Source organism: Cajanus cajan, chromosome 10 (genome assembly GCF_000230855.2).
Source record: "Cajanus cajan strain Asha chromosome 10, NIPB_CcT2T_4, whole genome shotgun sequence".
In the NCBI taxonomy this organism is placed as follows: domain Eukaryota; kingdom Viridiplantae; phylum Streptophyta; class Magnoliopsida; order Fabales; family Fabaceae; genus Cajanus; species Cajanus cajan.
The window spans coordinates 35,347,180-35,363,015 of record NC_138526.1 but is presented as its reverse complement, the minus strand read 5'-3'; the positions used below and the strand labels follow the sequence as shown (position 1 = coordinate 35,363,015).

General features: G+C 29.0%; 1 protein-coding gene across 7 annotated transcripts in view; it reads left to right on the top strand.

Annotated features, from left to right (window-relative positions):
• Nucleotides 1-851: 851 nt before the first annotated feature.
• The window catches only part of TPS1 (trehalose-6-phosphate synthase), a 29,520-nt gene continuing 14,535 nt past the window's right edge, over nt 852-15,836 (top strand). For 2 of the 7 annotated variants that reach the window (XM_020370935.3, XM_020370929.3), the window contains exons 1-6: nt 852-1,140; nt 11,623-12,098; nt 12,564-12,661; nt 12,782-13,170; nt 13,797-13,911; nt 14,103-14,204. In XM_020370935.3, coding sequence (XP_020226524.1) covers nt 11,666-12,098; nt 12,564-12,661; nt 12,782-13,170; nt 13,797-13,911; nt 14,103-14,204 — 1,137 coding nt within the window. In that variant the 5' untranslated portion in view covers nt 852-1,140; nt 11,623-11,665. Of the gene's footprint in view, nt 1,141-10,822; nt 11,175-11,315; nt 11,453-11,622; nt 12,099-12,563; nt 12,662-12,781; nt 13,171-13,796; nt 13,912-14,102; nt 14,205-15,836 lie in introns of those variants that run through there. The other 5 variants (XM_020370936.3, XM_083065888.1, XM_020370933.3 and 2 more) reach the window with 5 other exon arrangements.

Genomic DNA, 15,836 nt, shown 5'->3' with positions numbered 1-15,836 from the left:
AATAATAATAATAATAATAATAGTGAAATTAATTATATAAAAATTATAAAATCAACTTACTTTGTACAAGTTAAATAGTGCCGAGATATTTCATTTTCTAACTCTAAATAATTATGAATCTTGTGCTTATTGTCACTGGCTTATATTTGAATGAACACTATTTTGAACATACTTCTCACTCTTAGACTCTAAATTCTTCGTCTACTTTTTAGTAATAAATAAAATATAAAAATACTAAAATTTTTTAAAAAGAAACGAACAACCCATGACTTGAGTGCCTGACCAAGCCAACCTAACTTAAACATGTTTATGACATGTGCTTTATCAGAATGGACTAAAATGATTTACGTTTTATTTAAGCTTGAAATTTAAAACCTAAGAAATTAGTTTGGTAAGCTCGACCCATATTAATAGCTTTACCAATAACCATATTAAATTATCTTTCTATATTTTTTTTAAAATTTTTAAAAATTAAGAGACATAAAATGTTTTTTTCTCTACTATTGTCAGTTTTAATCTATTACTAATAATATTATACTATTAATAAAAGATGATTATAACATTTGATGTATACATTTTTTTTTTTCACTTTATTCCTTTAATCACTTCTTAAACTATATTTTTTTAAAACTATTCTCTATCTCTTTTATATTTTTCAAAAATTATCCTTGTAAATTACGATTACATCTATTCAAAAATTTATTATTAATGACATTTTTACGGATTATTACAAAATTCACAATCAATCACTAATTTCTAATTTATGTTTTCAAGATATAACTTTGGTTCAGCAAATATTATTTAAAACTTAAAAAAAAAAAAAAAGCAGAACAAATTCCCTCCAACTCCAAGTGATTGGGCAGAGGAAAGGAAAGCAGGGCAAGTCTACTAGTCTCCTGGCTCCCCACACCTCTGTGCACCGCCAAAAGGAATGCCTTGGTGACGATACCATGTCTGCCAAATGCGCACTCTCTCTCCCCTTTCCAATATAAACCCTTCGCCTTTCTCTCTTCTTCTTACTTCTCACTTCTCACATAACAAACCATCATATTTTCTCTCCCTCTCCGCAAATCGCTCAAACTTCTCCCTTTTCACTCCACCGAATAACCATTCCACTTTCCACAACTTCGCGCCATTCAGGTCAGATTTCTCTTCTCTCTCTCTCTCTATATATATATATATATTTCTTCATGTCATGATTGCGTGCGAGGTTTTGAATAGAGTTAGATCGAACGAAGCGTTGTTTCTAATTTTTCTCGTTCCAATTTTCGGCGACGATTTCTCTGCGACTTTAATGAATTCTGATAAGTTGCTTCTGTTTGATTGCCGATAAATTTTGACCGAAATCGAAAACGACCTCGTTTGTTTGCTGTATCTCTGTTTTTTGCATGCGTATTTTCTTGACCGAGTGAAATGCAATTCGCATGTGTGCCGAATTCTAAGAGAGAAAATCCAATGTGTTTGTTGTTTTCGGTTATAATTTTTTTTTTTTTTTGTGTCTGTGTGTGAAATTAACTCATCGTTGCGCCACTAGAATTACTTCTAGAAATGTGACATATTCTAATAGAAATGTGAAATGTGAAATCTCTCCGTGAAGTGAAGGATGGATGAAAAATCCAGAGCCAGTTATTTCATATTTGAGCCTCTGAAATGAAGGATGAAAAATCCAGAACTTAATATGGCGAAAATTATTCCGAATTGTTTATAGGAGTTTCTCCTGGTAGATATTTTGGTAAATATTGGAAGAAGAGTACCAGAATTGACGTCACGTGTGGTCCCCTAGGGTGTTTGTTAGTTTGTTTCTTTGGCTCGGAGCACTCCGCAAAATTTCGCCCACTCTTTGCTCTATTGAAATGCCCTTTGCGACCTTGCGGGTTCCTCTGTGGAACTCGTTTTTGCGCGTGTGCGTGTGGAGGATGGAATGGGAACTTGGAAATAGGAAGCAAGCAAACATCGTGTTATTATGATATCATAATGCGGAAAAGAAGCGGTAGAAATGAATCGGGGCCATGGCTTATGAGGATATTAGGCTTTTAAGTTAGAGATGGCTCAGGTCTTCCGTAGATCAAGCATCACATGTGACTCACTCAGGCACCCATGTGATGTGGTAGAGTTTGTGGATGCCAGGAATGATGGACCCTGAAAAAGTTTTACTTCAGGTTTCTTCCGTTTTTCTATTTAAGATTAGATTAGTTAGGTCTTAGAACATACAAGTAGTTTCTGCTTGGGTCAAATTTTAGGTGACCATGCATAATAACCTGCCCATCTATTGTTTGTGTTTGTGCTAATGGGAATGCTTTTATAGAAAATTTTGCTTCGTAATGTTTAGTAACAAGAAAAGAATGATAATTCAACTTGGGTGATTACTGTTAGGATGAGGTTAGTCATGCACAAAAAATTTATAGTCAAATTAGGGAGGCAATGTTTGTGTAGGTGATCCTTAGTTCCTTATTCAAGTGTTATGCCTCGTGTGCTTTTCTTAACCCACCGTATCAAAAAGGCTGTTCCGTTTCGTTTCATATTCGGTTTGATGGTGAACCATACTGGTGGGGAGAATAAAAATCTTGAGAGAATTTCCCAATGGATCTTTTAGACCAGTAGTAGTACTACTACTGAGAGCAGAGACACAAGCAAGTTGACTGCCACTGGCTCAGAAAAAAAGTATAACTGATGAAAATCAATGTAGTATCTCTTGATCTTGGACCAGGAGTTGCGGGGTGAGGTATAGCCCGTAGACTCATGAAAAGGACATGAGCCGGATGTAACAATTATTTATGAGTATTCATACAAAAATAGGAGATACAGAGTGAGAAGAAAGAAAATATGAAATTAATAAAATGTGTCCAGTGATGGAAAATATAAAGAAAAAATATATTTTATAAGTTGCTGTATAACTTTGTTATATGAATAGTCTTTCTCATGACAATGAATTATGTACGACAGTGCACCTGACATAAGTTTTTACGTAAAATTATTTAATTAAAATTATATTGAAAGTGCCGTTTATCTAAAAAATATTCTTAAAACTAGCATCCAAATATGATTTAGATATTTCATACTGGGATGATTCACCCAATATTATAACAATAAGCATTGAATTTTTGCCTAAAAATGTTAGTTATTATTTTATCTTTTTCTATTTTTTTAAAAGATTTTTTTGTATTTTTTTCATCAAAAGTCACAATAAATTTCTCTTATTAAGTATAATTATTGTATATTCTTTAGTTTTTCTTAAATATTGCGATTTTTTATTTTATTATTTACTTGTTCATTTTGAACTTAGTGAAAAATTCACGATAGTTGCAGACATCAGGTGGGAAATACAATAAAAATTAAAAAAAGATTAACAGAGAAATCATTCGGTAAAATCATTTTACAAAAAAACTATTAAAATTAAAAGAATTGAGGATGAAATAGAAGAAATATGAATTTTTAAGGTATTAAAAAATTAATTAAACTAATCAATAATAATTTCGTTCCTTCATTTGGGTTCACAAAGTTTTATTTTATAAATCACCGATCTCATAGATTAACCAACATGTGATTGTTCTAATTTAATAATTATATTCTACACACACCTTCCTCACAAGATCAAAAAGACAAAGTTTCAATAATAAATTAGAAAAACTTTTTGGACATTTGAACAATACAAACACCCATTGACACAGTATTTTTTTATTTATTTTATTTTATCATATATCATATTAATTAATAAATTTTTTCTTGGGCACCTTATATGCTAATATACACTTATGAAGAGAAAAAAAAATAAGGAGAAGTGATAGATGTATTTTTATTTTGGTCCAGAGAAAAGTGATAGATTTAATAGATAAAAAGTGTGATAGACTTAAAGAGGTAAAAAAAAAGTATGAAGTCTTGTTAAAGTGTTTTTTTTTATGGTTAGGAAAATATAAAGACAATAAAAAATTATATTTTAATATGTAAGATATTTATGACGTCAATTAATAAAAGAGAAATAAATTGAGAAGGATTGCTTTAATATGTAAGATATTTATGACGTCAATTAATAAAAGAGAAATAAATTGAGAAGGATTGCTTGTTCAAATTTGGATGGATTGACATATGTGATATCATGCTTTTATCAATAATTTGCATATGATTAACTTCTTGGAATATATGATTTAAACTAATAATCCAACTTAAAGAAATAAAATGTTGAATCATTTTTATAATATTTTAATGTTAAAAATTCTATTACTATATCAATTACCAACTGCAATTATATTTTTCTTAATTGTTTCTCTATTTTCAAGCGTATACCGGTATAAGGTGTCTACGAAACATTTTTGAACCCTCTTGGTCAGCATCACACCTGCAACTTTTTGTTTTAGACTGTTTTGATAAAAAAAAAAAAAAAAAAGAAACTGTCATTTAATTTGTATTAGACGCTTCGACTAAATATTCTCATCATGTTCTTAATGAAGTCAACTTCTCTCAGTCCCTTTTTCATTAGCTTATTCTTTCTCATCCATTGACCGAGGGAACCTTAGTTCCTAACATTCTCTTGAGAAAATAGCTATAGCATTGTTTAGTTGGGTTAATACTTAATATCCAAAATATTTATTAAATTAGAACGGTTTTTCCATCCAGAAATGTCCTTTCCATCACAAAAGCATGATGTCTTGAGCTCATTAAAGTGCATTATAGGGTCATTTCCAAAAAACGAAATGCTAAGACTCTTGTTCGTTTCATTTTTATTAGAAATATATACTCTAAGGTTCGGGTCTTCACCCATCGATTCTTTGGAATATACGTAGAGATAACAGTAACTAATTTTTTTTTAAGTATGACATGCTATAATTGCTAATTTATACATGGATAGGTATTATATATAACCTATTAGGTTGGGTTAGTGGAGGGTTTGCATAATAGATGTGATATCATATATATATAAATAAAAATATAAATATAAATATAAATATAAATATAAATATAATCCATGTATTATCTTAAAGCATTAATGAATAATCTGCAATTATGAAATGTGATTTTTGTTACATTATTTTAACACTAATATGACATCATATATTTTAACTTCAGTCAAAAAAGATAGAGTTTGGATAATAAATGTGATATATATATATATATATATATATATTTATTTATTTATTTATTTTATTTATCTATAAACATGATTTATATATTTTTTTAAAATACTAATAATTAATTTGTATTTATAAAAAATAATTTCTATTAACCAAATATTATTTTATCACTAATATAACATCCTATCTTTTAACTTCGGTCAGAAAAGATAGACATAGTCCAATTATTGCAAATTATATCGATTTTTATATTTGGAGACGTTAGGAATTAATATCTCAATTTCTAGCATGAGTGCAATTATTTGGTTGATCTAATAGCCTGATTGGTTGTGTGTTAGAAAACATAGATATCAATCTAAGTGGAATTAGCTTTTTACACTTGTATTTGAAAAAATGTTTAGTTGAATATAATTCAAGTTTTTTTTTTCATCTATAAATATTAGTTTTTTTCATTTAAGATATTGGAATGCTTGAAAATTTATTTTAGAGTTTTTAAATGTGAAACCAAATATGTTGTACATCAATAGATGACACGTTAAGAATATTCCCAAATTTATAGCAAAAGTGCAATATTTAGTTGATCTAATGGTCTGTTTGGTTATGTGTAAAAAAAGATATACGTGAATCCAGTTGGAGCAAATTGTATTAGTTTTTATGTCAATTTGAAGACAATGGAAATGTCTCCAAATTTATAGCAAGCCAGTGCAATTGGTTGGTTGATTTAATAGTCTGTTTGACACGAATTTGGGTGGAGTAAATTGTATTAGCTTTTATGTCAATTTGGTGACACCATAGGAATATCTCCAAATTTAAAGCAAAAGTGTAATTATTTGGTTGATCTAACAATTTATTTGGTGTGCCTAAAATACGGAACAAGTAGTATTAGTTTTTATGTCAATTTAATGACAATTAAAAAATATCTCCAAATTTATAGTAATTAAAAGTGCAATTATTTAGTTGATCTCATGACTTGTTTGATTGTGTGTCATAAAAAATGGACAAAAATATGAGTAGAACAAATAATATTAACTTTTACGCTGATGGTGTGAATTGAATGTTAAAACTTGATAATATGTGAGTTGGGAATGTACAACTAGATCCACAAAGATTCAGTAAGAGGTACATCACGAGAAATACTTATAAGTAGCAAAATATTAAATATAATTTTTTTCCCTCTTCTATTTCATTTGGTTCCAACTTTCTAGTTTATTATTATTATTATTATAATAATATTATAATAATAATAATAATAATAATAATTATTATTATTATTATTATTTCTGTAACTTTTTCTGATAATAACTTTTCCCCCCTTCTTTCTTCTTATGTCTCTTCTTTCTACCTCTGTCCATCCCAAATTCGGTCTTTTGGGAATCATTACTCCTAGTCTTATCTGTATCTTGGAATTACTAGTAACCAGTATGTATTGTCCATTTGGCCCGTATTAGATTGCAAGATAATGGTCTCACTAACTGATGAGATCCTCGGCCATGCTGTCTATATGTCTTTTGTATGGGGTCATAAGCTTTGTGGTACCTACCCTACGTGCATGTTTGACAAATTTATGGTTTATTGAAATTCCATGGTCATCATGTTTGTGTATACCTTTTACGGGTCATTCATATTAAAAGTTTGATCTCACATATCTGCTATGCCAATTTAATAATGCGAAGTTCCTTTGCTACATTCAGGAGAGAAAAATATTAAAAATGCTACAAATATTTTCTCTGTTAATTATTATTTGTCGCTTCTCCCTGAACCAGTGAACCTTTTTGCACATTTAGTCATATGTAATATGGTTTACTATCATGGTTTTCGTATTCTTTACCGCTGTTAAATCTATTTTTATTTCTTAGTTTAATCTAATTCTGATATTTACTACTAACTCAGTGTAAGAGAATGTTGCATTTAATGTTAGAACCATAATTTGGCTTTCGGTTTTACTATACTATGATGAAAAGTTGTTGAGTCATCTTCTAGATATTAATATTTATTTTATTTATTTTTATTTTTACGTTTATGGAGATTCTTCCTTCATGGAACTTGTTCACCTTTGGATATACATATGAACTTATGTATCAAGTAAAAGATATATATATATATATATATATATATATATATATATATATATATATATATATATATATATATAAGAGGAGGGACTTTTTACTCCAGGAGTAAGTCTATTTATACTTATTCCGTTCAATAACTCATGTTTTACATCAAATTTCAACTAGGCATGACAATTTATCCCGCCCCGTGGGTACCCGCCCGAACTCGCCCCGATTTGGATGGAGAAAACCCGTGTTTATCGGGTTCAGGTTCGGGTTCGGGTTTTTCCTGATTGATAAAATAGGGGGCGGGGAGGGGGCGGGGATGTTAATACCCACCCCGCCCTCGCCCCCATACCCGCCCCCCGCCCCCGCCCCGCTTAATAATATAATTAAAAAATTATTTATATATATATATAAATCAAAATTATAAATATTTATATGTAAAAATTTATATATTTTATTTTTCTTTTATTTTTTTAAAATTGTTAATATTTATTTAAAAGAAAAAAAGAAGAAAAAAAAATAGGAGCGGGGGCGGGGCGGGGAAACCCGAACCCCGCCGGGGCGGGGATGGGGACCCAGATTTTATCCCCGGCGGGTATCGGGGGCGGGGGCGTGGGCGGTTTAAATTTGTGGGGGCGGGGGCGGGAACGTAAAACCCGCCCCCGCCCCGCCCCGTTGCCATGCCTAATTTCAACGATCCAACCGTTCAATTTAAAGTTTTTAAAGCATAGATTAAATTTGCAAATTTTTAAAAAATTTGAAAATTATTTGATATTTTGTTTCATTAATTTGAATCAATGTATAAAATGATTTTATGATTATCCGTCAATTTGAATTAATGAAATGAAGTATCAAATAATTTTCAAATTTTCTAAAAATTTGCAGATTTGATATATGCATTAAAAACTTTAAATTGAACGGTTGGATCGTTAAAATTTGATGTAGAACATGAGTTATCGAACGGAGTAAGTTTAGGTAGATTTACTCCTAGAGTAAAAGGATCTCTTCTCTCTCTCTGTATATATATATATATATATATATATATATATATATATATATATATATATAATACAAAAAATTAAGAATATTATTAGAGGAGGGTTCAAACGACACCGGTGTAACTTTTACTAAGAGTTACACTGCTCAATAACTTTATATTATTTGTGAATTTTGTAAATCCATCCGTTAGATTGAAAGTTCTTTACTCTTATATCATATATACAAAATTTTATATTAATCCAAAATAATTTGATACTTCATTCTTATAAAACAAAATTGACGTAATATATTCATTTCAAAATATAAAATATAAACACTTTGATTACCTTCGAGTTGTAATTCAATTTTAACAAAATTTGATATACACATATAAAGTAATATGAATTTTCAATTTGACGGTTGGATTTACAAAATTCACAAATAATATAAAGTTATTGAGTAGTGTAACTCTTAGTAAAAGTTACACCGTGTCGTTTGGTCTGATATACTTATCAGAGTTAAAAAAAATATGGTTAATTAATTAAAGTTAACTTTATTAGAGTTTGATAAATTTTATATTGTTAATTAATTAAAGAATTAAATATAATTTTAATATTTTAAATTTATGATAAATTTATTTTTGTTTCTCAAATTTAAAATTATTTTTAGTTTTATAATTTTCAAAAATTATGTTTTAGTTCTTCAAATCATCAATAATATATTTAAAAGTAGCAAATTGAGACAGTTATAAAATATCAATAAGTTTAATGTAATATTTTCATTAATAAGAATATCAGTAGATAGATTTTATATGATAATATTTAATAGATTTTTTAACAAAATTTGAATATAAGAATTAATATAAAATTTTCTGAAATTATAAGACTAAAAATATCGATTTTAAATATGGAAAGCTAAATAAATTTACTTTAAATTTAAGAGACAAAAAATATATTTAAATCTTAATTAAAAACTAATTTAATTATTTTTAATTAGGTTATTAAAATCAATAAATTTATCATATATAATATTTTGTAATTTAATGATGATAAAAAAATTAACCTCATTTTTCTCTATTTATCAGTAGAGATGGAGAAATAATTTATTTTCCTCATTCAGTAAAAACAAATTGCTGTTACTGTTAAAACAAATCACAAATATGTGGATGAAAAACATTATTTATATTTTTTTTCATTAAATCAGCTAATATATATTATTGACTTTTGGATAAATAAGTGATTCATCTCATTGACTAACAATCATTATCTATCAAATTATATTTAAATATTTATTTATATATTTTTTTATAATCATAATATTAATATGAAATATTTAATATAAAAAAAATATGTATGCATATATGTGGATGAGTCTAAAACCAATATTATTATTTATTATTTTTTATAATTTTATTCTCACTCTGAAGCTCTATATTACGGGAATTGTTGGATTTGTTTTTTATTTGTTGAAATAACTTGTTGGTAAATAGTATTATCAGTCTAAATTTAGGATATTTAGTTAATCGAAAGAAAATAATAATATTTTTTCTTTGTGCTAAGAATATGATACTTTTTTCTTCTTAATAAGTAAATGCTCTTACAGAAAACATGAAATTCATTTAATAAAATGTAAACATTGATTTATATGCTTTTTTTTTTTATAAATAAATACTCTTACCGGAAATGTGAAATTCATTTAATAAAATACACCAACAAGTAAACATTGATTTATTTTCTTGACTTTAATTTAAGTGAACATTATTTTTATGTTTGAATAAAATTTATTGATTTTTATAATATTTATTTTAATAATAATTTCTTATTATTCAATAATATAAAAATATTTACATTTTAATTTTTCACGCAATATTTCTTTTGGGAAAATCTTATATTTTTAATTAGACATTAATAATACTTATATTAATAATGCGTGCAAGTTATTTTATTTTTCTTTTTTACTTTTTGGTTCTAGTGGGCGTTTTAGTGAGTTTGTTTAGTTGGTATTGAATTTTGTCATACTGTTACTGGATAAATAAATTACGTCTAAAGAGAGAAATGCTAATTTTTTTTTTTCTCATAAAGATTTTTTTAAAACTAATTTTAAGTGAAAAAAGAGTTTTTAAAGGATATTCTTCTTATAAAATAAAAATACATATTTTTTTAAATACAAAAAATATTAACTACTCTTATATTATTTAATAATATTTTTTTATAATAAAATATCTTTCCTTCAATACATGATTTTTTAATTGCACAACTTTTTTTTCTTCTAACATTTATAATAAGATAATTTAAGAAGATTATTGTGAAGATAATAAAATTTAACATAAATAATTAATTTTTTAATTGGTAAAAAATTAATTTCTTTTCTTATAACAAAGAAAATAGAGATAACATATAATAATGGCAAGAGAATTTATATTTGAATTCTGTTGTTGTTATTTTAATTTTTATAAATAAAAATTTATAATTAATTTTAGATTTATTATATATTAAATTTGATTTCAATATTTAATTATTAATTTTTTTATTAATAATTATAAATGTATGATTCTGTAAAATAAAAATTTCAATTTAGAGAAGCCATGGAAAAGGCCAGAATACGATGAAGTTGCATTGCAGGCTTAAGAACTGGTTGGTTCTAGAATAATTTTCACGCCCAGTAATTTATCCATTTTTTCGAGTAAAATATTTTCTTTCTGTTTTCAACACAATCCTGGGTGTCACTTGCATGGCAATGAGGCTATATGTGCCTTATAAAGCTTACACGAGGATTCTACTGCTTTTTCTTTTTCTCTCCTCCCACTTTTTCTACCATTTGATTCTGCAGATTGCCCACTCTCTACGTAGCCTCGTTATATGACTTAAACCCTCTGCTCCTAACCCAGCTGTAAATTGACACATTAAACCAGAATTGTCTTTTTGTTTTCAGCCTGATTTCCGAGGCGCCTCCTTAGCTGGCCATTTGAACTTGTTCATGCAATTTTCACTATTCGCCTCTGATATTTTTTTTTTGTCCTACTACGCTATCTTCCATCTCATCAAGTCAGAATAATTTTGCTCGTAATATCACGGTAACTGCTGCTCTTAGAAGTTTTCACTATTCGCATCATATGGACGGCTCTTGCTTCTCGAGTATTTTCAATATAACATTCACATTATATTTGTTATTTTTATAAATAATAAAAAAAAACACCTCCTCTGTTCTTATTGTTCTGCTTTTTTGTATTCCATTTCCATGAATGTACCAAGTCCAGAGATGCGGATAATTCCAGTTGCATATATACAAGTTAATGAATGTGAAATTTCCAACTCATCGGCCCACCCTGTTCACCCCTTCTTGTTGCCTTTTGTAATTTCGTGGATGCTGTTTTTTCTTTATTGTATATGTTTCATTTTGATTTTCCGTGATTCGAAAACTTTCTTGTTGACACTTTTAAATGCTTAATTTCTTTCACTCTGTTTATAATGTGTTTCATTAGAGGCTGAATTGGGGTTGTTTTGTTATTTTATTTAATGCAGGGAAGGAAGTTTGACTTCAGCTAAATATTGAAATTCGACTTCAATGGTTGGATTCCAGAGTGAGCATAACCCTGGGAATAAGTGCAATGGTAATTCTAATAGTTTTCCAAGTCGTCATGAACGACTTATGAGAGTAAGAGAGCAAAAGAAAAGCGGCAGGGCATGTTTTTCAAATGAGTCTCCTGATAATAATAATAATAATAATAATAATAATAATAATAATGTGGTTGCTGAATATTTTGAGCATGACCTGCGTTTAAGAGAAGATAATAACAACTCTGCTACTTGCTATGCTGTTGAACGATTCCTGAAAGGAGCGCTGACTCTTAGTGAGGGCCGCGTAAGGGAAGATGGAAAACCTTTCAGACAACGGCTTTTGGTGGTAGCCAATAGGCTGCCAGTCTCAGCAATTAGGAAAGGCGAGGATTCATGGTCTTTGGAGATAAGTGCTGGTGGCTTGGTGAGCGCTCTTTTAGGTATGTGGTGGATGATATAGTATTTCTTCTCCGTTTTTCCCTTTTTAGTTTGGACTTATTTTGATAAATTTCTCCATGAACTTTTGTAGAAGCTATTAGCTTCTCCAAAATCTTAATTTTAACTTATGCATAAGTTAAATTTAGTTTATAGAAAAGTTTATTTTCATTTTTCCTTTCTATTTTTTTCTCCTTGAAGTATTTCTAGAGAAACTTATCAAACAAACCCTTTATAATTTTGAAGGATGTTTTGTCATCCATGTAGCCAACCTCACCTTTAGATAAAGTTTTGTTGCTGTTGTTATATTTTTTAGGCTTTACTATTTGTGCTCTGAAATTGCTAAATGCTTTAAACTGTAACCGGATTTAGAAAGTGGGTTCCAAAATATACATTTGTTACATTTTGCCATGAACTTGGTATACTAATTTGCAAAGAATTATCTAACACCACAATTTCTTTAAACAAAGGTGTGAATGAGTTTGAGACGAGGTGGATAGGTTGGGCTGGTGTCAATGTGCCAGATGAGATTGGACAAAAGGCACTTACAAAAGCTTTGGCCGAAAAGGTACAGTAGTTTCTGCATTACAATGTTAGAAATAACTTTGGCATTTACCTTTGTGCCATTTCATAAGTAAATTTTAATATTTTATTTTAATCGTTCTCTTGCTTGTTACGTGTGTTGCAGAGGTGTATCCCAGTGTTTCTTGATGAAGAGATTGTTCATCAATATTATAATGGCTATTGCAACAACATTTTGTGGCCCCTTTTTCATTACCTTGGACTTCCACAAGAAGACCGCCTTGCTACCACACGAGGTTTCCAATCTCAGTTTCAAGCATATAAGAAAGCAAATGAAATGTTTGCCGCCGTTGTAAACAAGCACTATGAAGAGGGTGATGTTGTTTGGTGCCATGATTACCATCTTATGTTTCTTCCACAATGCTTAAAGAATCATAACCGCAAAATGAAAGTTGGCTGGTTTCTGCATACCCCATTTCCATCTTCTGAAATTCACAGGACATTGCCATCTCGTTCAGACCTCCTGCATGCTGTTCTTGCAGCTGATTTGGTTGGGTAAATTACAATTTGTTCCTTTATTTAAGTTTTTTTTATTCATCAAATTTTGTTACTTAAGAATGTGTTTGATATGGGCATGCTTTTGCAATAAGATTGTTTTATGTGAACCTGGATGGTTTGGGCATGAGGAGTTGTGCATAAAACTCCATATGCCTATATATGCTTATTTAGCAATAAGTAAGACATTTTACCTGTGCTGAATTCACTGTTGGTACAAGCCATAAACCACTAGTTATGCATGAGGTGGCAGTCAACCACTTAACTCGAGCATTTATTTTGAGGACCGAATTACAATTGATAGAAAATCATGTTCCTCTGAACTAAAAAGAGGCTAAAGCTATGACCACACCACATCTTGTTTATTCTATACATAATACATCTTGTTTATCCCATACATAATACATAGATATAATGCCCAAATAATAGTGTTGAATGACAGTCTACAACATCAATGACTCTGCAGGTTCTTATATTTCCAGTTCAGTTTGACACTCTTTCTTCTCATTAGGCTCTGAACTTTATGATTCCTTTTATGCTATATGTTGTATTTTCCAGTTTAATACTTTCATTTTCTTATGTTGCCATCGCTTCTGACTTGGATAAATGTTATTTTTGTTGAGTAGTTTTCACACCTACGATTATGCACGGCATTTTGTTAGTGCATGTACTCGCATTCTTGGACTTGAGGGAACGCCTGAAGGGGTTGAGAATCAAGGGAAGCTGACTCGAGTTGCTGCAGTACGTGTTCATGAAATACATCTATAATGACCATGCTTCTTGTCTACATTCAAAATTATCTATTGAACTTTTACAGCAAGCTTTCATAAAACATTTTTATTATAACAATTCTTTGGCTTTAACCAAACCAGTTAACATGATGAACTTAACATTAGAACTATTTATTTACTTCTTTTACCCCTGCATGTCAGTTTCCAATAGGTATAGACTCAGAACGCTTCATACGTGCACTTGACCTTCCTCAAGTCAAGACACACATCAAAAATTTACAAGAGAGATTTAAAGGAAGAAAGGTGCATCTTATACTTTGTATTAACTGCTGTTTTAAATTATATCTTATATTGTATTGTACATGTAGGTCCTCTTAATTGAGATTGTCTCTGATTTATTATTTTTCTATTATAGATTACGGACTAAATAGAGTAATGAAAATTTGGGATAAATTAAGTACTTTAAAGAATTATAGATACATGCTTTCAACTTGAGTAACTTGCTATCATAATATCATTTGGAAGAAATTATAAAGAAAGAAAACAGAAAAAAGGCATCATCCTTATAATTTATTCTTATAGAATCATGAGAAATTCAACATGACCTCAAAGTCCTTTCTCTATACACATAATTATTCATCATTATTTGACTATAGTGTTGCTGCCTTCAACTTATGGGTCCCTCTAGATAGACTTTGCTTAATTCATTTTAGAGGTTAATTTCTGAAATATTTGCAGTTTTAATTTATTGGTTGTTATAGGCAATTTTAACCTGTTAGAACCTCCATTTGCTAGGTTTGCAGGGCCTAGTTTCCTGTTGTGTTTTTCTCATGTTAATATAACAAAAACCAAGCCTTATTAATTATTACTTATTACAATTGGTGAGGTTGGATCAATGACAGATTCAGGGGAAGGCACCCGTGTGCCGTAGCCTCCCCTTCCTCCATGGATTTAGTATATACAAAATTATATATAATATATGAGTTTGAAGGAATAAAAACTATTCTGAGAGAAAGAAAATTAATAAAGGCTTTGTATATGAGTTTGAGTTCCAACAAAGATGTATCACTATCACATACTCTCACTTTAAATTTTTAACATGGTCATCCAAACAAATTTGGTATAAAATAAACAAATACATTTTACTACTATTTGTATTATCAATATCTTCCATAGATTAAGTACCTTAGTAATTAATTAAAATAAAAAATATACAAATTCTTTTAAATTATTTTTAAATTATTATTATAAGCTTCAAAACTTTATTAAATAGTTTTTAAACTTTAATTAATGTTTAAATTAATAATTTAAATTATTTTTGTGTATATATAAATATATGTATTTTAAAAAAAAATACTTCATTGGTACCTGCCTTATACATCTTATGGATCCATCCCTGGTTGGCTAGATACTTCTAATCATGCTATCATGCTTTATCAAGAACCAAAATTTTAGAAAAAAGCATTTACATCAAGGTCCTGTTTAATGCTTTCTCATATAATTCTATTTGGTCTAACTCTACTCGTTTTAGTCGGGCTATCTTCCATTCCACTTTTCTCATAGGACCCTCTATCTGTTGGTCTTTTGAATTTTCAGATGACCAAATTGCTTAGATTCTTTAACAGAAATGATTTAGGAGCAAAGAGTTAGGCAACAAAATTTCTTCTTTCTAAAACCAAAATCTCATATTTCTTATTACAAAATGAAGAGGGCTGAAATTGTTTGGAGGTACTCTATCATTTCTTGATCAGATCCTTCTGCAATGTGTTTCTGCAGAAAGCTATCAGCATTAATCTGTGCCAACTATTTTTCATGCTATCACTATGTGATATTAATATGATATTTTTTAAAATTTATTTATAAAAAATATGTTCCATTCTTCTAGTATTAATAGAGTGACTGTGTTATAAAATTGTATTTGTTTGGCATGACATG